Source organism: Cucumis sativus, chromosome 4, assembly GCF_000004075.3.
Source record: "Cucumis sativus cultivar 9930 chromosome 4, Cucumber_9930_V3, whole genome shotgun sequence".
Classification (NCBI taxonomy): Eukaryota; Viridiplantae; Streptophyta; class Magnoliopsida; order Cucurbitales; family Cucurbitaceae; genus Cucumis; species Cucumis sativus.
Window position 1 is genome coordinate 2,087,826 of NC_026658.2, and position 21,618 is coordinate 2,109,443.

Genomic DNA, 21,618 nt, shown 5'->3' on the forward strand with positions numbered 1-21,618 from the left:
ATAGATTATAGTCTCCTATGGATCGAATTTTATATTAGAAATCTTTAGAACATTTAATTTATTCACTTGAAAATTAACTTTTTATTAGTTAATTATTTTGTACATATAATCAAAAAATTTTATTCTATTAATTGTGATGACAATGATGTATAAATACTCATAACTTAGGTCTCCTTTTAGTCTAAATATTTGATTATTTTTTCATCCTATTTTGGTATATATTTTAAGTACAAAGTTGATATTTTACCCAGAATTTTAAAAAACTACATTTTTTTTTTTATAATTTTTAAAATTTGACTTGATTTTTTAAAAAGAATGGTAAAAAGTAGATAATAAATTTTAAAATTTGAATTTTGATTAAAGTTGAAACATAAAATTATTATTTAGGTAAAAGTTTAGACTTGAATTATGTATTATTAAGGTGGAGGTGAGAGGATGGATTGATTGCCATTGTTTGATTCAAATGCTTTAGGGAAAAAGAGGAAGAAAGAAAGAAAGATTGAAAGTGATTTTTGAAATGAAAAAAATAAAAAAAGGGGAAATAAACCAACGGATAAACGAAGCTCAAAATGATGAACAATAAAATATTACAAGAGGAAGAAGTGAAGTCACACTGAAGACAAAATAAACAAAAATGGTGGAAATTGGGAAATGCTCTTATTCATAAATCCCAACTGCCATTTTTTTTTTTTTTTGATTTGGACAAAAAGTAGATAAATTTAATACAATAGAGAGATACCCAGAGTAGTGCGTCGCTTTGTTTCTTCCCAATTACTTGATTTGCAGTAGCGAATTGTTTCGAAAACCAGAAGAAGAAGAAGAAGACGACGAAGAAGGGCATTTTCTGTTTTTTAAAAGAAATTTGAATCAGTGGGGAAGAAGACAATGTCCCCTGTAATTGGTATGTGAGGTCAAAGATTTGAACGAAATTGTTGTTAAGAAAAAAACAGCAGTGATTTTGGGGATTTTGGGTGGTGGAATAGCAGTAATCCAGGCATGAAAAGATCAAAACCGCATTAACTTCTCATTTAATGCCTTCACCTACGCTTTTCCCAATGTCAGAAGTGTAGTTTCCGCATTTAAATCTCTTTTCTTTCTTTTTTTTCTTCTACCCTTTTCCTTCTTCTTCTCTTCCTCTGTTCTTCCTCTTCTCTTACAACAATTCCCATGATTCCCTTTTTTCTAAATCGGATGGTGGTTTCGTGCAATGAGCTATGGAGGTTTAATGGGTAATTTTGTTGCTTCTGAATGTGAATTGGGTTCGCTTTGTTTTTGCTTTTATCTGAATATCTTCTTGAATCTGAGGATATGTGGTGTGGGTGTGTACTTCTCGAGAGGACAGGAACTAATTGCTTGCTGAATGAGTGAATGTCTGGGGATTTGAAAGAGAATGAAGTAAATTTTACTGGTTCCTTCTTGGATGTTGGATTTTGAATTTAGTGCTGGAGGAATTTCTTTAATCTCTTATGTCTTGCTGAACTTTGGTTGCTTCTGGTTTTGTTAAATTGTTATGTTTTTTCTGTTTGTTCATGGAACATTTGAAGAGGAGATTGTTGTTCATTCTTTGAATGATTGGTTTGGTCTGCAATGGGGTTATTCTTGTTGGTGGATTTGGTTGTTTCGTTCTTGAAGAAGATGTGTGGTTGGAGGGGTGGATTGTTTGTGGAATTGGTTGTTTTTGCAGATATGTGTTTGTTGGTGTCAGGTTTAGGTTCAATGTCTCCTCTTGCTGTTTCTTATGGGGAGAAAGGGCCTGTTTTTTGTGGTTTGAAGTCAGATGGGTCTCATCTTGTGAACTGTTTTGGTTCAAATTCAGCCATAACTTATGGAACCCCTTCTCATTTCCCATTCATTGGTCTCACTGCTGGTGATGGGTTTGTTTGTGGGCTTCTTTTGGATTCCAACCAACCTTATTGTTGGGGGAGCAGTGGCTATGTTCAAATGGGTGTTCCTCAGCCCATGATCAAAGGAGCTCAATACCTGGAAATTAGTGCTGGTGATTATCATCTGTGTGGACTTCGAACGCCTCTCACTGGACGGCGTAGGAACATGTCATTTGTCGATTGTTGGGGTTACAACATGACCAGAACCTTTGCTTTTGATGGTCCTATTGAATCGATCTCAGCGGGGTCTGAGTTCAACTGTGGGCTGTTTTCTCTTAATAGAACTGTTTTCTGTTGGGGTGATGAGACGAGCAGCCGTGTAATCAGTTTGATACCTAAAGATATGAGGTTTCAAAAGATAGCGTCTGGTGGATATCATGTTTGTGGAATTTTAGAGGGTGCAAATTCAAGAGCGTTTTGTTGGGGAAGGAGCTTAGACATTGAAGAAGAGATCTCAGTTGCATATTCAGGTGAAGGAAATGTTGAATTGGTTCCAGTTGATCCATTAGCCTCTGTTGTTGGGGGAAAATTCCATGCTTGTGGAATAAAGAGCTCAGACCGTGGTGTGATTTGTTGGGGTTTTACGGTTAAACCGAGTACTCCACCACCGGATGGGATTAAAGTTTACGACATTGCTGCTGGAGATTACTTCACCTGTGGAATTCTAGCTGAAAAATCTCTCTTGCCTGTTTGCTGGGGTCTTGGATATCCTACTTCCCTGCCTTTAGCCGTCTCACCTGGAATCTGTAAAGCAACTCCTTGTCCTCCTGGTTTCTACGAAATTAGCCAAGACAAAGCTCGGTGTAAGTCACCAAATTTTCATGTGTGTATGCCCTGCAGTTCTGCTTGCCCTCCTGATATGTACCTAAAAGTTGAGTGCTCCTTAAAATCTGATAGGCAGTGTGAATATAATTGTTCAACTTGCTTTTCAAGTGAATGCCTCTCAAACTGCTCGTCCATGCTTTCAAATGGTATGATGGGAAGGAAAAATGGGAAATATTGGCCTGTGCAGCAGCTTCCAGTTCTTGTAGCTGAGATTGCTTTTGCTGTTTTTTTGGTAGCTATTGTGTCTTTGACTGCAATCTTATACGTCCGATACAAGTTACGGAATTGCCATTGCTCAGGAAAGGAGTTGAAGTCTAAGAAAAATAAAGGGACTGCCTCTTCCTTCCAGAAGGAAAGCTATAAAATACGTCCTGACTTGGATGAGCTGAAAATAAGGAGGGCTCAGATGTTCACCTATGAAGAACTCGAGAGAGCGACATGTGGGTTTAAGGAAGAGTCTATTGTGGGAAAGGGAAGTTTCTCTTGTGTTTTTCGAGGGGTTTTAAAGGACGGGACGGTTGTAGCAGTAAAACGAGCTATAATGTCTCCCAACATGCAGAAGAATTCAAAGGAGTTCCACACTGAACTAGACTTACTATCAAGATTAAACCATGCCCATTTGCTTAATCTGCTTGGTTATTGTGAAGAAGGTGGAGAGAGGCTTCTTGTTTATGAGTTTATGGCTCATGGTTCCTTGCATCAGCACCTCCATGGCAAGAACACAGCCTTAAAAGAACAATTGGATTGGATAAGAAGGGTCACAATTGCAGTCCAAGCAGCCAGGGGAATTGAATACTTGCATGGCTATGCTTGTCCTCCAGTCATTCATCGAGATATTAAGTCGTCAAACATTCTCATCGACGAAGAGCACAATGCTCGAGTCGCTGATTTTGGCTTGTCGTTGTTGGGACCAACTGATAGTAGCTCTCCATTAGCTGAGCTACCAGCGGGGACTCTTGGCTATCTTGATCCTGAATACTATAGACTTCATTACCTTACCACCAAGTCGGATGTGTATAGCTTTGGTGTTTTACTGCTAGAAATTCTCAGTGGTAGAAAAGCCATTGATATGCAATATGAAGAAGGGAACATAGTTGAATGGGCAGTGCCTTTGATAAGATCTGGAGATATCTCTGCAATTTTAGATCCGATATTAAAACCGCCTTCTGATGCAGAGGCCTTGAAGAGGATTGCAAATGTAGCCTGTAAATGTGTGAGAATGAGAGCGAAGGAGAGGCCATCAATGGACAAAGTGACAACTGCTTTGGAGCGTGCTCTTGCCCAATTAATGGGAAGCCCATGTAACGAACAACCGATCTTACCAACCGAGGTGGTTTTGGGAAGCAGCAGACTACACAAAAAGTCTTCTCAAAGATCATCCAACCGTTCGGTCTCTGAAACAGATATAGCAGAAGCTGAAGATCAAAGGTTCGAGTTCAGAGCTCCATCGTGGATTACATTCCCGAGTGTGACATCGTCCCAGAGGAGGAAATCCTCAGTGTCAGAAGCAGATGTTGATGGAAAGAATTTGGAAGGAAAAAATGTAGGGAATTGTGGAGGTGTTGGGGATGGATTGAAGAGTTTAGAGGAAGAGATTGGACCTGCTTCCCCTCAAGAAAAGTTGTTCTTGGAGCACAATTTTTAACGTTTGAGGACTGCTTGAAAAGCAAAGCAAAGCAAAGCCCAAGAAAGAAAAATTCCAAAGCTTTGATTTTTATTACAAAGTCTCTCTGACATGAAGGAAAAAGAATGAGATTTCAATATAAAATTCTTGGAATCATTTAAAGCTCTAAGCTCTTATTGTTCTGTGATTTCAAAGTCATTCCATTGCATTTTTCTACTAATTGGCTTCTCTTGTTTTTTTGTATTTGATGCTAACAACCTTCCATTTACTCTTCTTGTAAGTTCCAGTTTGTGAATAACTTTTTTTTCTTTTCCATTGCTTTTAATATCCTCATATTTACCTTTTATTATTATTATTATTTATATTTAATATCGACATTTTCATAAAACTCTGATTGAAAGAAGACAACTCCAACCTTTGAACATATACCCCCACATTCTTGTTAATTGTATTAGTGAAGGAGATTTGGTACAAGTATAGTCCAAATTTATAACTATTTTTGCATTTGAAAATTCATTTTTATTTTAAAAATAAAATATATATACAAGTTCTAAGCACAAAAGACTACTATTAGCAGAAAATTAAAATTTTGGAAAACATAATCAATGGCCTTCACTTCAGCCATGAATGGAATTTGGCAAGGATAGTCCTCTTTTTTTAATTCTTTTCTTTTTTTATAGAGAGTGGATTTTCAAATTTGTGCTGAGTTTTTGCCAATGGATTCCATTCCAAAAGTTGAGTAAAACATCATTTAAAGAGTGAAATTTTCAACTCTCATTCATCCATTCAATTTCCATAGATTAGAAGAGTAGCACTAAACTTTGAATTACAAGTAAATTTAATACCTCTCGAAATTAAATTATAACATTGCTTATATAACTAAAAATATGAATCGTATCATATGCTAAGTAGTTAATATTATTATTACAAACATAATCAATATAAAAGAATGATATCATACGCTAATTATTATTATTATTTTTTGCAGAGCTCAACACATAATTCGAACCTCTATTTTTGTGGTTGAGGGTATGTGTTCCTCAACTAGTCTAGTTAAGCTAGAATGGATGAATCCTCTCGATTTGAAAATCTTTCTTTTGTAGTGATTTGATATTGCTCAACCTGTTACACTAATCTTACAAGAACACTTTGAAGTCACCGTTATTCTCCAGACAGATCTTTTTCTCCCAATCCCAAGCAGATTTCAGAAAGAGACAGAGGGGAGGAAAAAAGTACCATTACCTGAAAAAAATTGTGCAAAAAACACTCTAAATGAAATTTTTTAACATTTTCTTCTAGACAAAAAGAATAAACAAATAAAGTTTCAAGTGTTGAGCTGCAAATATGCTTCCTTCCATCTGAATGAAAATGATGGAAACCCCTACAAATGTAACTACTTAACAGAAGACCCAACTTTGATTATGATTATGATTTTGATTTTGAATTGTAAAAGTAAAAACATACCTAGAAAATGTACAAGTTAGGCACAAGGGCAAAGCCTCTTCGTATGTGGGTGTGAGCCATCACAAGAAACCATTGATTGTGCGCTACTATATAAGCATGCTCCTGGATTCTGATATTAGTACATACTAAAAATAAGAACTAATGTATTTCCTTTATAATAATACATTGACATTCAAAAGAAACTCAGTAAAACATACAATCAACAAGAAAATAAAGCATATGCAACAGAACATCATTAAAATAGTATCTTCAACCTTATAGAGAGGAAACATAGAGTGGTGTTCTCGATGTAATAAGAGAAGCATGAGTGAGTAATAATAGTGAGGTAGTAAGTATGTGTATGTTCCATCATCTTCTTGAAGGGGTAAACAAAACAAAGGTGGTCAATAGGATGAACAAAAGTCCACTCTTTGAAGGGGTAGAGAAGTTGATGACCATGTGAAGAAATCTCGGGTAAGTTTGGTTCCAATTCCTTGCAATGAAGGAAGAACAAAATCAGATGGTTTGGGCGTGAAATGACACCGAGAGTTCTGTTTTGATTGGTAAAGGAGAACGGAAATTTTCCTTTTAATTTGACGGCTGTTGAGCTGGTTGTTTCTTTGATATACTCTTGAACTTGGCCTAGCTACACCTTCTTTAAATGTTTTATTCTTTGCAGTGGAAATCTTAGAGTTCACATTTGTGGTTTTCTTTTTCCTTTGACTAAACAAGGACTATGCCAATGGGAATCCCTTACAGAAGAGATATATATCTAGATTTATCCAAAAAAAAGGAGGATGCTTAGGTTCTATCCTTCTAAATGGGGTTGTCCACAAAGTATCTTTGATGTTTTGAACTTTTGAGCTGCTTGCGGAAATTCTTCTTCCTTGAATGCATGAAAAAGCCTCACGACCCAATTAGAATGTTAGGTCTCACATTATCTCCTCTTCCTTTTTTCTCCCAAAATTTCAGTATCACAGTATGATATTTTCACTCTCCTGTCTCATTTCTACTCCTTTCATTCTTCTTGACTATTCTTCTCATAATCTTCCAACCCAATGCCAACTATCAGCGTCTGAGTGTATTTAGAGGAAAATTGAAAATGAAATAGAATGTCAATTAGCAATAATAATCCCCTCGAAGTGATTTACTTTTTCTAAATTTCCTTTATTGGTGATCTTGGACTAATAGTGATAATCACTTTTGATGATCAATACAAAAAAAAGCAGGACAGCATACCAGTTCTTTAGGAGCATCATAAGCAACTTCAGCAGGTTGATCGGTTCCAACACTTGCTAAGCAACCTCCTTTGCAGCTCAAGTATTTTTGCATACTATCCCAGAATAAACATGAATAAAATATAAGAAAGTACATAATTCATAAGTCAGACCAAAACACTGAAAAGAAGCAGAGTAACTAATGATTGGGAGTAAAACTATCTATTCACTTGTTTATTAAAAAACACTTGTATCAAGAAAAAACTTTCTGTGGCTTCATTAAGAAATAGGAGGAAAAAAAAAACAAACAGAAACTCACTCACATGTCACAGTGATTTAGGACCAAAATCTTGTTAGGGACACATGATTGTCCATTTGACTTGCAAACTGAATCACACGACTCTCCTTGTCTACCATAGATGCAGTTCAGAAGAGTAAGAAAGATGTCAAACAATGTTTAAAATAAACAAACTTGGGATAACTACCCAGTGAGAGATACCTTCCAATAATGACATTAATGCCACTGAGTCTGAACTCTAGTTGTGTGCTGTTGTCTCCTATGAGGTTCATTTTAAGAATAATAAATTGTTTAAGATGAGAAATAATAACCAAATGAAAATTTTAAAGCTAAGAGAATGCAATTACACTGGCTAAGCACTTTTGCTTTATCTTGCAGCCACAAACTATATTTCTTCAATATCACATGGGCTACAGTGTACCTTTTACACTATAATCCTACCTCTTATAAGTTTGTTCTTACTACTTATAAACATCAGGGAATGCAATTACAGTGGCTACAAAAGCCTACAATAAATTAAATCTAAAAGCAAAAGTGAGAAAGACAGCTACTATATTAACAACAATAAAGTGATGGAAATGATGCTAACAAATGGAAAAAATATACCTAGAAAATTGTTTAAAAAAATGTTACACATGGAATTGACCTCTGTGCAATATTTCTAAAAACCACGATCCCTATAGGCTATATGATTTGGGTTCAGCTATTAAAGTTGGTAACTATTCCACGGTAGTTCACAACAGCCAAGAAGAGTTCTGATCTAATTCAACATCATGACTAACCTGAAGAATATGATGGCAGAGAAAAGCAATGATGGAAAGCACTGTGATAAGCATTTTCGTGTACCTGAAAATTTCAAAATTCTATCGAATATCTGAACAGCGAGAATAAAGCATATGATGATAAATTATACATTCATCATAGTTTACAAGGACTCTAAATCAAAATGAAAACATTGTGTAAATCATTCAAAAGGATATTCCTAAATGGAGTGGCACTTAGTATCCATTAATGTATATTCAACCTTGCCTGACTTGTTGGAGCATCATCAACAATGACACAAATGACATTTAAACGTATATTCTACAAATAGAAAAACTTCTTCCATTTTATAAACATTACATAATAAGTAGAAAAAAAATTACATACGTTTAGCCGGGTTTATATGAAGGTAAGTAAATACACTTTTTTGTAAAAATCATATAAAATTACTAATAAGAAACAACCAGTGACACAAATAAAATGCAATAGTACTGAACTCATTTTAAACATGAAAAAAATATCAACGCAGGATACTTACAACACTCTCAGAATTGTGACGACACCTCCCAACACAGAAATCAAAGACGCTGGCATATGTCCCTGCAAGATTTAACGTAGTTTTAAATGTTTAATCTGATATCAACAGTTTCTTTGGGGTAACTTGTGGGAAAAAATGTTTTTGGACAGACTCAAATTTTCTTCAAGTGGCTTGGGAAGAATTAATAATTTAAAAAATGTAGTTTTTTAATGTGATTTTAGATGGAAAAAAATCTAATATAAATTTTAAAAATAAAAGTATTAACAAATAAAAGTACCTAAAAAAATTGTAGTTAAAAAGTCATTTTAGGTGGGATAATCCATCTTTCAAAAGTTTCTTTAAAAAAAAGAAATGGAATAAGCTTAAATACAACCTACACATCATTCTTACTCATAATGGAAGCTTGTCTATAGGTACTAGTCATTAGTAATTACCTGCAGTGGCTGGCTTGGCAATTTTAATTTTTAATATTTGCTCCCTTTTGGTCTGCATGCAGCATCCAGAAAGGCGTCAATTTTTAGATTCCAGCTCAAATTCATAGGGAAAAAGAAAACTAAAAAGAAGAATGAAGCATTATAAGAATCAAGAAGAGACCCATTCATACCCTTGAAGGATTCTGGCAGCATGAAACACAATATTCATATGAATTGCAACATTGTAAAACAAGATTGCAGCCACTGCAAAGTGTAAACAGAAAATAAACAATAACCTCGAAAGAGCCCTTACACTCATCATGAGCCATTGAAGATTTATTTTGGAAAGAAAAAACTCACTGACAAGGAAATTTCTCCCCTTTTCCATGACAACAACGAGACAGTGGATCAACAGACAAAGCATCACACACATAGCCTGGAAATGAGAGCACAATAATTATACTGAATGAAAAAAGTATGCATTAGGCTTTGAGAGAATTTCTATTTCGAACAAAATATGAACGTAACAAGTTATAGGACTTTCCAGAATATTTAATATTTTATAGAATACTACAGAGATAACGATACAATACAATAATAAGTAGAAAATATAAGTATTGTCATAGCCAGCAGAGGTCATAGTTGAAAATTAAAATCACAGATGGAATATCTAAATTGAAGTACAAGAAATCAATAATGCTTATTACCGTGGAGAGTGACCAATAAGAGTATAGCAAATAGGTAGGCAATGCAACATGATTGACTACCCAAGATTAACATTTTACTACAAACAATCCCTTTGTAGAAACCTAGCATACAATAGTGAAAGTGGCCAAGAAGCAATTCCACATACACCTTGCAAACCGACACTACCGAAGAAGGTGATCCAGGTTTTCCCCTACCTTTGACAAAGGACGCAACAGAAAGAGCTCAATAACGAAGGCATCGTTCTTACAAGGCCTATCCAACATGTTCACAAGACTAAGCAACACTTGCCAAGGAAAGAACTTAACTTTCTTTGGAATCTTAATAAGCCATAAAACATCAAGATTGTAAATCCTAATTAAGTCGCACAAAAAGTAAATAACAACGACGACAACAACAATGATAACAACAATAAATCAAACTAAACAAAAGCTAACTTTTTCACTTGCCCATTTTCCTAATAAAAAACACCAACTCGAAAAATAAGTAAAAGAAAGACAAATTCAGGAACCGTCAATGTCCAATAAAATGAAGTAACACCAAGAATTAATGAAAGAAATACTTACCATTATCATCAGACAACAAATATCTTCCCTGAACAGTGCTCCTACATGAGCTATTTACTGCTAAGCCAATATTAGTCCTTCAAAAAAGAAAAAATATACATATAACTCAGCTATGATTGGGCAGGAAGAAAATGGTAAACAACAAAGAGGATATGAATACAGAGGGCAGGCATCATATATAACATATAGTTTGAAAAGAAAATCTTTTGAACAAGAATCCAAAATTGAGGAATCTGAAGAGCTGCATTCTTCCGTTTGGGTACAGAATAGTATGAAAGGCCAAAAACCCAGAAAGAATAAGGGTGGTAGAGTGAAAATGGGAAGAATTAGAAAGTGAAAGTGGAAAATTTCACCTGATGGATGAAATTGTTGAAGGAAAGAGGAAGAGAAATTGGAAGAATAAAAAAGTTAAATGGAAGCGATGAATCCACATCGTTGTGAGGATGAAGAATAATTAAACCCAGAAATGAGAAACGTTTGAGGAAATGAGCGATTAATTGGATTCGATGATTTCCCGTTTGTATGAGACTAAGCTTTGTTCTATATGGGACGTCAAATTACCAAATTACCATCCTCATATAGAAGTATTCATTTGTCAAATGTTTTAGATTTTAGGGCAAGTCCCACGACACAAACAAACAACTTTAATTTCTTCTAATTACATCCTTTAATTATACCTTCTAATAATGTAAATTGGTTATTTAACTATACAATAAGTTTTTATATATATAATTATACAAGTTTGTGGATTTAATTTTAAAATTTGAATAAGTTTGAGGATTTAATTTTTAGTTTTGAAAGTTTAAAATTATAATTGCAACTATCATCTTACTTCATCCTCATCCTTCATCCGTGGTTAAGAATAATTATGAATGATAATATATATCTATTATTTTTTATTAGAAAAGAAAATGTTTTGAAGATGGATGAGTTTCAATCACAAACACAATTTGATTAATGTTATCGTTTGACTCATAAAAGTTTTAAACTTATTCGCATACTATAACAATAACCGTAATTAGTAACGGCATTGCATGTAGTAGACTCAATGATATTCATTTTTCAAATTACCATTGATTCAAATGTGTTGATTCTCACCTAATTTTCACACAAAACTTAAATAGCATTTATTGTTAGTTTGATGTTAATTGCAAAATGTGGGATTAAAAAAGTTTTACAATGAACCTAGAAAAAGCTTTCAAAAGAGGGAGAAGTGATTTTTAGACCTAAAAACACTTCTCCAAATGTTCAAATTAGGAGCCATTTGAAAAAGTGGGAAAAAAGATAAAAGAGAAATGTATAACAGCATTCTACTTTTAGGCGATTACAAAGTAACTGTTACACATCATTAAGAAAGAGTTTTCCAAGCACAATAACCAGTTGGTACACAGCCAAAGTAATGGTTATAAGCTACTTAGTTAATCTTTAACAATTGGAGAATGTAATCAAACATTCAAAAACGAGAGAGTTGTTCAAGTTTTCTAGCCTGGAAAAACTTGCACCGTCCTTTGCCACTTGATTCAATTTCTTCACTCTTTCTCTTGGATGTGGTGATGCCAACATTGCTTAATCTTAATTGTTTCTTACCACTCCCACCCGTTGCCCCATCTTCATCCACTTTATCCGACTCCCTGTAAATCAAGCATGTAAATACAATAATATAACAATATGACATCAATGTGAATACACAATCGAAAGAACTTAATACCAAAGTTCTACAATAAAAGTGTATCAAGAAGTTGACATCAGGAACCAACCTAAATTGTTGTCCAACTATTCTACAATAGAAGTGGAGTGCAGCAAACAAACTATAGGCTAGAACAAAGCCTGTCCTTTCCATACCGTGGCAAACATAAAAGAAATTCTATATGGCTTAATGAGCTAATTCTGCAAAGAGCTACAATTCTTACAAGGCAGAGTAAAAACTAACCATGATACTTCAACAACGTCTTTGAAATATGAAGTGCAGGTACCCCAACTGAAGCGGACTAGTGTAGGGAACCCAAATACCGAGTGCTTGTGATCTTCTAACCAACATTTAGTTGTTGGATCTATATAGATTAAATCATAAGAGCATTATTGATATCACCCTGTGCAACGAAAATCAGATTATAGGATGCTGCAAAAAATATTTAGCATATGAAATAGACCTCCAGGGTATCCAGAACCAAAGTTTCTATGCATGTTTTCAGCTGTTTCCTCCAATGCCCATTCCCGCAATGCACGATCTCTTGTGACCTACAAGTCACATTGATGTTGAAGTGTGGGAAACAGTTAGAATGCTATATCCTAAAAGGAAGCATTAGCATTACCTTTGCGACTATGCTTGCCCCACTGACAACAGGATACAAGCTATCAGCTTTCTTTGCAACTACAAATTTTATATTAGGAAATTTTTCAGACAACTTGATCCTGTACTTTTCAGGATCTCCAACAGTATCCACATAAACCTGAAAATAAAGATGAGATTTGCTGAATGGGGATTTTCTTTCCCTCCCTATTATGGACTTGAAAAAAAAATCAAGAACATGACATCCAAAACTTAATTTTTACACATCTATCTAATAAAGAATGTGTCACGCCGTGCTACTGTAATCAAGAAATAAAACTTGTTCATTTTACCTCCTTGTGGACTTTGGTCTAGATCTATAATTAACAAAGCATTAAAAATCTGTAGTTTGAAATTTTTATATTTTGCCCTCCAAAAAAGTTAAAAGTTATGACATGATAACAAATGAAGTTCAAGATTCCATATGCTATCTCCTCTTCAAATGCTATTTCCTCTTCAAATGCTATTTCCTCTTCTATCTCTATCGGGACTGTATTCTTAACAAGTTTAGTTTCTTTTCATCAGTCAATGAAGAAACAAGGGAAAGAGTTACCTCAGTTAAAAGAACTCCCATGCTTAGAACCTTGGTGACCAGACCCATCGCAGAGTCATGTGATATTTCATTTAGGTTGATCTTTACTCTGTTGAGCAATAAAGAAAAAAGAAATCAGAAACAAAAACCCAGGTGTGATAATTCTCATATGATTAATTATGATAGCATCATATTTCATAAACTTTACAAGTAATATTCTTGATAAAGTAGGCAGGAGAAAAAAAACAAAACTTTAGTCCAAGCCATAGTTGCCCTTTGATGTGCATAAATTAACAAAACTAGAAGGGGGAGGGAGGGAGAGCATCATTATCCACGTTCAGTCTTTTGCTGACTCTAACTCTGAATGAAGATAAGTTTCATTGTCTTAGTTTAAAGAATTACTAGAAATTAAATGATTTCATCTTAATCAGTCAACTTAAGTTCCAGAAAAAAGGAGATTTCAGCTGAATCCCATTCTTTGTACCTTCGAATTCAAAAGGTGTAGTGGAAAGTAGAGTGTTTGTGCAAATGCAAGAATTCATAAACCATTTAGACTGACTTATTTAGCATCTTCGAAGAAAGTTCTCGAGGATCAATGACATCAACAGCCCATCCAATTGACTCATTAGCCTTCAAATCTTCAAACAATTCCTCCCTCTTCTCTTCTTTCAAAGTTTTCGAGTCTACATGGAAGAGAAGTAAACGAAGCAGGGAATGATGATTAACAGTCAAAAAGAAAATGAATAGAAGCATAAATTAGGCAAACCTGCAAAATTCAAAGACGAAAGTTGTTTCAAATAGGAACTGGCGCAGTACAAACATCCATACACCATTGGACCTGAAATAAAAAAAGTATCCCAAAATATGATGATCGAAACGGAGTTAAAAGAGACAGAAATGGAATAAAACAAATAGGAAAATAGAAAACCTAAAACAGGGCCTCGACCAGCTTCATCTATGCCCATTACACAAGGCTTGGAAGTCCATTTTGGGAGTGAATCTTGAGAAGACATTGCAGTTTATCAGCTAATCTCCTCCCGCTTTTTCTTCTATTTAGTGTTTCTTTTAGGTTGTTCCCGCGTGCAAGCACAAATTTTCTTGCTATAGGTTTAAACAGCGTTTCAGTACTTATTTTAAAATCACTCAAAACATGAATTGGCTTAGCCTCACTAAACTTGCTTACTTTAAAACATATTACACCACTAAAACCACTTTAACAATAAACTAACATCAATATTAAACATATATATTCAATTAGCTTTCTTTATACATATTATATAAATAAGATAAAGCGGACTCGAATCCTAAACTTATACTAAATCACTCAATTTGAGTCTGATAACTTTTAAAATTTGAAACATTAACCCTAAATCTTTTCGAAAATAGTTTTCTGGATTACTTTCATCATTAACCTTGGAAATAAATACTAACCATTTTTAAAATAAAAAGTTATTTTTTAAAAATGAAAAAGTTTAGAATTATTAGATGAGTCTTTAGTACCATTTTCAATAATAATAAATTAACGGTGTGGTTGCTTCAACACTACGTTATTTGTCCAATCACCCAAATAAAATAAAGAAAATTACACCGCATATCACGTGGAGTCGTCGGAGTGTGAAGAGAAGAACCAGAAGTACGAGGAAAGACAAGTTGTTCTTATTTTTCATTATCAAAACATGCATTATTGGAAAGACCCAACCAAGTTTACCAAACATATGAAAATACTTTTGAGGATGACGGGCAACTTGTCTATGTGATGCTATAGTTTTCCATTCACTTCTAGAAAATACATATCTACACAGTTTGTGATTATTATTATTGGCACGTTCAAATATAACATAATTAAGTCAAATATAGTAAAATTTTAGATTCTATGATAGTTGCATTGATAGACGTTAACATAAGCTTATACTAGTCTTAAATTTTGTTTTATTTTATAATAAGGATGTGTTTGCCCTCGTGCCAAGAGGGTGATATCGTGAATACTTGTTCTTTTACGCTTGCGTTTTAGTTACAAGGTAAGTAGATGATGAAAGTATTTTTGGATGTGGCCAATCATTTTCTTTCGATTTTTTTCATTCACTTTTGCTAAAAGTCATCCGGTCTAAATATTCAATATTCAAATGAAGATTTAGCAAATTTAGTTTCATGAGATTCAATATAGGTCGATTGGTCGGGTCTGGTCTTCAATTTTGTACCTAGGGCTTTTGTAATAATAATAAACTTAATCGTCAACCACACTTAATTTTGAAATGTTTTTCTATACAATGTTGAACTTTTTCACACTACTCCCTATTTTCAACATATATTTCATAATATAAAATAATGTTTCACGCTAATCATACAAAGAGAGAATTAAATCAATCTAACACTGTTTTAAAAATAAATTGAAAAAAATAAAAAATTACGTTATATTTTAAAATTTTTGAAACATTAACACTAATTTTTTTTCTAAAATAGTTTCACTTTACCTTGTAAATAAATATTAATAGTTTTAAAAATAAAATTTAAATAATATAACATATTAATTTTTTAAAATAAAAAAATTAAAACTATGAGGATAAAAGATCTCATCATAAGTAATAAAATAAAAAGATGATATTAATATTTTCATTACTAAAATCATACAAATTGTAAAACTATAGGAAGAATCCAAACTTTAAAAAATCATATTAACTTAAGAACTCAATATTACTTCACCTATACTTTTTTTTTGTATAGTTACCATTGATAAATATGAGTTATTAATTACCAAATGAAATAAAAACAAATAAGTTGATTTTTTCATTTTTAACTTTTTTTTTTCTTAAAAAAATCATATTGAATTTTTAAAAAACTAAAGTAAAAAATCTAACTTTTTTTTTTCTTCTATAAATCTAAAATTTATTTAGTGTGATAAGCATGTTTTTAACTAATATTTTTAACTAAAGAGGAATTAGAATATAAAATATTAATTATTGTATTATATATAAGCAATTAATTTTAAAAGTATATTTTTATTAGGATAATTGTTTGAAGAAAATCCATATTATTTTTTCTAAAATAAGGAGTAAAATAGTAAACCTTTCAACACTCAGAAGTAAAAATTAACTAGTAAATCTTAAATAAGTACGTTATAATCAAGAAGATGATTATTCTGGATTGATATTTAGTGTGATAACTTTGATTATACATAGACTTTAAACTTATAACAATAATAAGAGATGTAAGTCAGGCCAGACCGAAATTTAGAATTCGGGCCTCCGAACCACATCTTATGTCCGAACCACATCTTAATGGGGGAGTTTCGCTCTATAGCATTTCCCATAAAGACTGTTTATATTATATCATTGTTGATAATAGGGCACACCACTTGTAGATATGTGATATTATGGCTATCTTCATATGCTCTCTAATGATCCTTTGTGGGTGTGTAACTGAAGAGGATTTCTTGACATAAGAAGAACATGACATTCTCCTCTATTGCAAGAGGAACATGACATTCTCCTCTATTGCAAGAGGATTTCTTGATATGAGAAGAACATGAATGTAATCTGCTTAGAGTTGCATACTCGTTCATCATCAATCTTCAACCCAATGTTCTCTTACGTTCTATGTAAAGCATGTTATTATGTTTTGGTGTTTTTTTGTTTTTTTTTTTTTTTGTCTTCTTTTGTTTCTTTAGCAAGTTGCTGATGACTTCCTCAAGTTCGGTCATCGAGTGACCTCCTCAACCTACTTGATATATATTTTGTTTATATCTTCCAACTTTCCACGAACTATATTAATATTAGTGATACTTTGATGTTTATTTTTTTTTGTTTTGTGGATTTATCAACGATATGATGGAGTGATACTTTAATGTTTATTTTTTTATGTTTTGTGGATTTATCAACGATGCAATGGAAATATTGATTCGCTTTTTATATCAAAATTAAAACTATAAAAACATGGAAATATCGATGAAAATACGGACATATCAATAAAAATTTGATACTTTTAAAATATCTCAAACTAATGATTTTAATAATAATTGTAGTTATCTAACTGTTATAATTTTACTTCGATTGAAATTTAGTTATTTTGAATTTGCCATCTTATATTTCAAGCTTGAAAATTACAAACTAAGTTAATTCACATCATCCTCTAAAATGTTGAACGCAAAGAATGAAAAAAAGCTACTAAGAACAATCCATTATAAGAACACATTAAAAGAGAATGAAAGCAAAGGTAAAATGAGAAATGAAATTGAGAGTAGTTGTCTCAAAATCTTATATTCTTTGAGGAAGTGGAGCCTTGATAACTTGAAGAATCTGCACAACTTCAGCCATGGAAGGCCTACTTGAAGGAATTTGAGAAGTGCATACCAAAGCCAATTTGAGGATAGGCACAACTTCATCTTCTGAATATTGAGTCATACTTGGATCAACACAATCCAACACATTACCTCTCTCAAGCAAATACCTCACATGGTCTGTCAATATAACCACATTGTCTTCTCCATACTCCACCGGCCTTCGTCCCGTCACGATCTCTAGAATCATCACCCCAAAACCGTGTACGTCGCATTTCTCATTCACCCTTATGCTCTGGCATGCTAGTTCCGGTGCGACGTATCCCAATGCACTTTGGAATCTGTTGTTCATGACGTGCTTGTCAAGCTTTGTTAGGAGTCTTGCGAGCCCGTAATCAGAGATCTTTGGGTTGAAGTTTTCATCGAGGAGGATGTTGGTTGGCTTTAGATTGTAGTGAACGATTGGCGGGCGGAATGAGTGGTGTAAATGTGCTAGTCCTTTGGCTGTCCCAAGCACAATCTTGAACCTGTTATCCCAAGACAATGGTGGAGCTGAAGGAAGTCTTCCATGGAGTTGAGTTTGAAGACTTCCATTGTTAGCATACTCCATTACCAATAGCTGAGTTTGAACAGTCCAATAATAACCCTTTAAGCTGATCAAATTAGGGTGTTTAACCTTCCCCAAAACTCGGATTTCCCGGTCAAAATCTTCCGGATTTTGAATAATGTCTGATTTCACAAGCTTCTTCATAGCTACATCTCCTCCATCTCCCAATGAAACCTTATAAACCGTTCCGAAAACTCCACCACCAATCTCAGAGGCCTTATTCAGCAAGGCTTCATGGTTACTAACCCAATTCAACGATGCCTTTGAGTTTGAATCAAACAAAATAAGCTTACCAGCAGTGACTGTCCCTGATTTCGAAGAGCTCGAACAGCTTTCCAACGCATTGTCGACAAACGCAAGCGATCTCCTCCGAGCAGAGACATTGAGCAAGGTGATTACAAGCACCCCAAGGGCAATCAAAGTGGCAGCAGAGATGGCAACAATGGCAGAGACACTGAAGAAAACATGATGTGAGGAATGATTAGATAATTGTGAAGGTCTGTTTCTGCTGCTTTGGCCACCCATTTGATTGGGATAGGCATTGGGATCAAGAACAAGGGGCTTAGGGACATTCATTTTGCAAGGTCCTTTAAGTAAAGGGGAGCAAAGGCCTAGGTTTCCTTGCAAAGCACTTTGATCTAAGCTTGGAAAAATGCCACCAACAGGAAGTCTGCCTGTTAACATATTGTATGAAATATTAACAGCTAGTAGGTTTTGAAGAATTCCAAGCTCTTGAGGTATTTCTCCACTTAGTTCATTTGATTCAAGTCTTAGAATCTCTAACTTGCTTAGTTTGGAGATTGACTTGGGAATTTCTCCACTTAGATTGTTGTGGGATAAACTCCTGCCATACAAAAGTAAACTCAACAGGTTATCACCACATTTAATATGATTTTTTAAATAGAAACCTATCAGAATAATATTTAATCTAAGGATCTCCAAAGTTCAAGGTCTAATTATACACATTTTATAGTTTCTAAACCTATTAAACATGAATTTAAGTCTAGTTAATTTAACTCAAACAAATAAAGAAAAATTATCAAAATTAACAAATATCTACTAGCTTTTGTATTTGTGGGTTTTTTTTTCTTGTTAGGAAAGGTAAATAGTTTGTTTTTTTTTTTTAATTATTCTTAAAAAAACTCATATAGATAAGGAATGAACCAAATGAAGGAAAAATACATATAATGATTGGAAATTTTCTGGTTTTATTTTGAATCTATCTTTAATTTATAATGGTATTAAATTGAGGTTAGCTTTCCGATAATTGACATAAAACTAGATTTAGGATAAAAAACCAAAATTCATTAAAGAAAAGCACAAATTCCACGCCCAAAACAAATTCTCAAAAAAAAAAAAATCCCTTTTGACAATTTTTTGAAGGCAAGATCAAAATTTTAATTTAATGTGAACTATGTTCATTTTAAAAAGAAAAAAAAGAAGAATAAAAGTTATGTTTAGGGTTCAATATTATAAAATTAAAAATCACCATCTCATTCTTAGTTAAGTAAAAAGAAAAGAAACTTTTGGAAAAATGTAAACATTGAGAAGGAAAGGACCACAATGGCATAATACTTACAGCAAGTAAAGTGAGAGACAATTCCCAATCTCATCAGGAATTGGACCAACCAGAGAGTTTCCATCAAGTTGAAGAATCTTCAAACTCCCAGAATCACACAATTCTCCAGGAATTGAACCATACAAATCACTGCTTCTAATATCTAACACATTCAGATTCTCAAACAACCCCATTTCTGGTGGAATCTTTGCCTTAAACTCATTCCATGACAGATTCAAGTACCTCAAATTTCTATACAACCCCATTTCTGCTGGAAAGTTCCCTTCTAATCTGTTACTTGACAAGTCCATTCTTGTCAGCTTCTCATATAGCCTACTTGATCCCACTGGAATTGAACCAATCAGCTCATTCTTAGACAAATCCATCTCCTCTAACCCCAGTTCAAACAACCCTTCTGGCACCCTTCCATTCAAACTGTTTCCTTCAAGCTTGATCACAGATAGCTCAGAACATTCCATCAATGTCTCTGGGATGTTCCCAGTCAGCTTATTGTTTGAAAAACTCATGTATTTCACCGATCTTAATCCCCCCATTGTTAAGGGAAGACTACCAGTGAAGCCATTGCTTGAGAAATCCATGTATTCTAACCTTCCCATGTTTCCAATCCACTGTGGGAGCTCATCTGAAAAACTGTTGAATCCTATATTGAGGAAGGTTAAGGAGGTTAAGAGCCTCATTGAGTTCGGTAGCGGCCCGGTGAGACGGTTTCCACTGACATCCAATGTAGCTAAGTGGACGCATAATCCCAAGTCTGAAGGTAATGGCCCTGAGAATTGGTTGTTCTGCAACTTGAGCTCTTTTAGATTATGAATAGCTGAAATCCCTTGTGGTAAAACACCAGAGAAATCATTTTTTGAGAGATCTAATGTCCTCAGCCTTGCTAAAGACCAAATCCCAGGAGCAAAATTTAAGCTACCGGAGAATTGATTGGTTGAAAGATTGAGAGTGTTTAAATATAAACACCTTGTGGGCAATGTGTTGGGAACAGGGCCTTGAAGCATATTAGAAGCAAGAGAAAGATAATGAAGAGAAGAACAATTAACAAACATTTCATCAGGAAGTGGCCCAGATAAGAGATTATCAGAAAAATCAAGAAATCTAATGGAAGACATAGAGATAAGAGAAACAGGAATCCGCCCAGATAAACTATTGCCGCTGAAATTAACTCTGTCGAGACTAGGAGGAAGAACAAGCTGAGGACTAAGATTCCCAGTGAAATTATTCCCAGAGAGAGACAATACCTTGAGATGCTGTAATTTCTCAAGCCCTCTTCCGATTCTCCCAGATAATCCCAACCCATCAATGGAAACCTCAGAAACTCTGCCATTAATGGGGTTGCATTTAATGAACTTCCAAGAACAAGGGGAGTCATCGTCTTCACTCCAGGAGGAAAGAACGGAAGAAGGGTCTTGAAGGTCGGATTTGAAAACGATTAAGCCGAGGATATCGTCGTTGAGTTGAGGATAAAGTTCATTGAAGGCAATGGCATTTTGAAGAAGAGTGGAGATGGATCCCAAAAGGGAAAGAGCGAAGAAACAGAGGAAAGACATTGGAGAAGAATGAAGTTCAGTTAATGGGTGTTTTTTCAGTTGAAGGAGATGGAAAGTTACATGGAAAAGGAGAGAGGAAACAGAAATTGGAGGAGAAAGAATGAAGAATGAAGATTGTAGAATGAAGAAGAAAGAGAGAAATGATATATGAAATTATGAATGGCCATTTTTGGATCATTGTCGCTTACTTCATCTTCTCTTATGTTTTCTTGCTTTCTCTCTTACTTCGCTTTCTGTGCCTTTCTATTTTTAAATTCACCTTCTTCTTATATCATTTTCTATTTCTTTATTTATTTTTAAAACATTTCTCAAATTTATCCATCTTTTTCAATTTCACCCCGTCTTTTAAAATAAAAAAAATATCAAATTCTATCTATGATAAATACCGATTCCCTTATAACTTCTATCAACCCTACTACTTTATCTACTCTACTTAAAAAAAAATGCAAACATGTAACTAGAGAAAATAGGTTT

General features: G+C 34.0%; 4 protein-coding genes across 4 annotated transcripts; 1 reads left to right on the plus strand and 3 right to left on the minus strand.

Moving 5' to 3' along the window:
- The first annotated feature begins 478 nt into the window (after positions 1–478).
- LOC101210393 (serine/threonine-protein kinase-like protein ACR4) lies at positions 479–4,647 on the plus strand. The gene has a single exon (XM_004152049.3). It carries the CDS (start codon positions 1,588–1,590, stop codon positions 4,351–4,353), a length of 2,766 nt encoding a protein of 921 aa, XP_004152097.1. The 5' UTR covers positions 479–1,587; the 3' UTR covers positions 4,354–4,647.
- Positions 4,648–5,165: 518 nt separating this feature from the next.
- Positions 5,166–10,795, minus strand: LOC101217783. Its single transcript, XM_011654755.2, has 12 exons — positions 10,628–10,795; positions 10,275–10,351; positions 9,364–9,439; positions 9,195–9,267; positions 9,025–9,076; positions 8,591–8,652; positions 8,073–8,136; positions 7,492–7,549; positions 7,316–7,402; positions 7,015–7,108; positions 5,797–5,905; positions 5,166–5,574 (listed from the first exon to the last, which is right to left on the minus strand). The coding sequence occupies exons 1-11, from the start codon at positions 10,705–10,707 to the stop codon at positions 5,813–5,815; spliced, it is 816 nt and encodes a 271-aa protein (XP_011653057.1). The 5' UTR covers positions 10,708–10,795; the 3' UTR covers positions 5,166–5,574; positions 5,797–5,812.
- A 752-nt stretch (positions 10,796–11,547) lies between these two features.
- Positions 11,548–14,230, minus strand: LOC101210143 (ribonuclease H2 subunit A). The gene is made up of 8 exons (XM_004152048.3): positions 14,064–14,230; positions 13,902–13,973; positions 13,695–13,818; positions 13,157–13,244; positions 12,587–12,724; positions 12,425–12,512; positions 12,205–12,325; positions 11,548–11,905 (listed from the first exon to the last, which is right to left on the minus strand). Exons 1-8 carry the CDS (start codon positions 14,146–14,148, stop codon positions 11,728–11,730), a joined length of 894 nt encoding a protein of 297 aa, XP_004152096.1. The 5' UTR covers positions 14,149–14,230; the 3' UTR covers positions 11,548–11,727.
- A 2,957-nt stretch (positions 14,231–17,187) lies between these two features.
- On the minus strand, positions 17,188–21,380 carry LOC101217545 (probably inactive leucine-rich repeat receptor-like protein kinase At3g28040). The gene is made up of 2 exons (XM_004152247.3): positions 19,595–21,380; positions 17,188–18,859 (listed from the first exon to the last, which is right to left on the minus strand). Exons 1-2 carry the CDS (start codon positions 21,142–21,144, stop codon positions 17,386–17,388), a joined length of 3,024 nt encoding a protein of 1,007 aa, XP_004152295.1. The 5' UTR covers positions 21,145–21,380; the 3' UTR covers positions 17,188–17,385.
- Between the last annotated feature and the right edge of the window lie 238 nt (positions 21,381–21,618).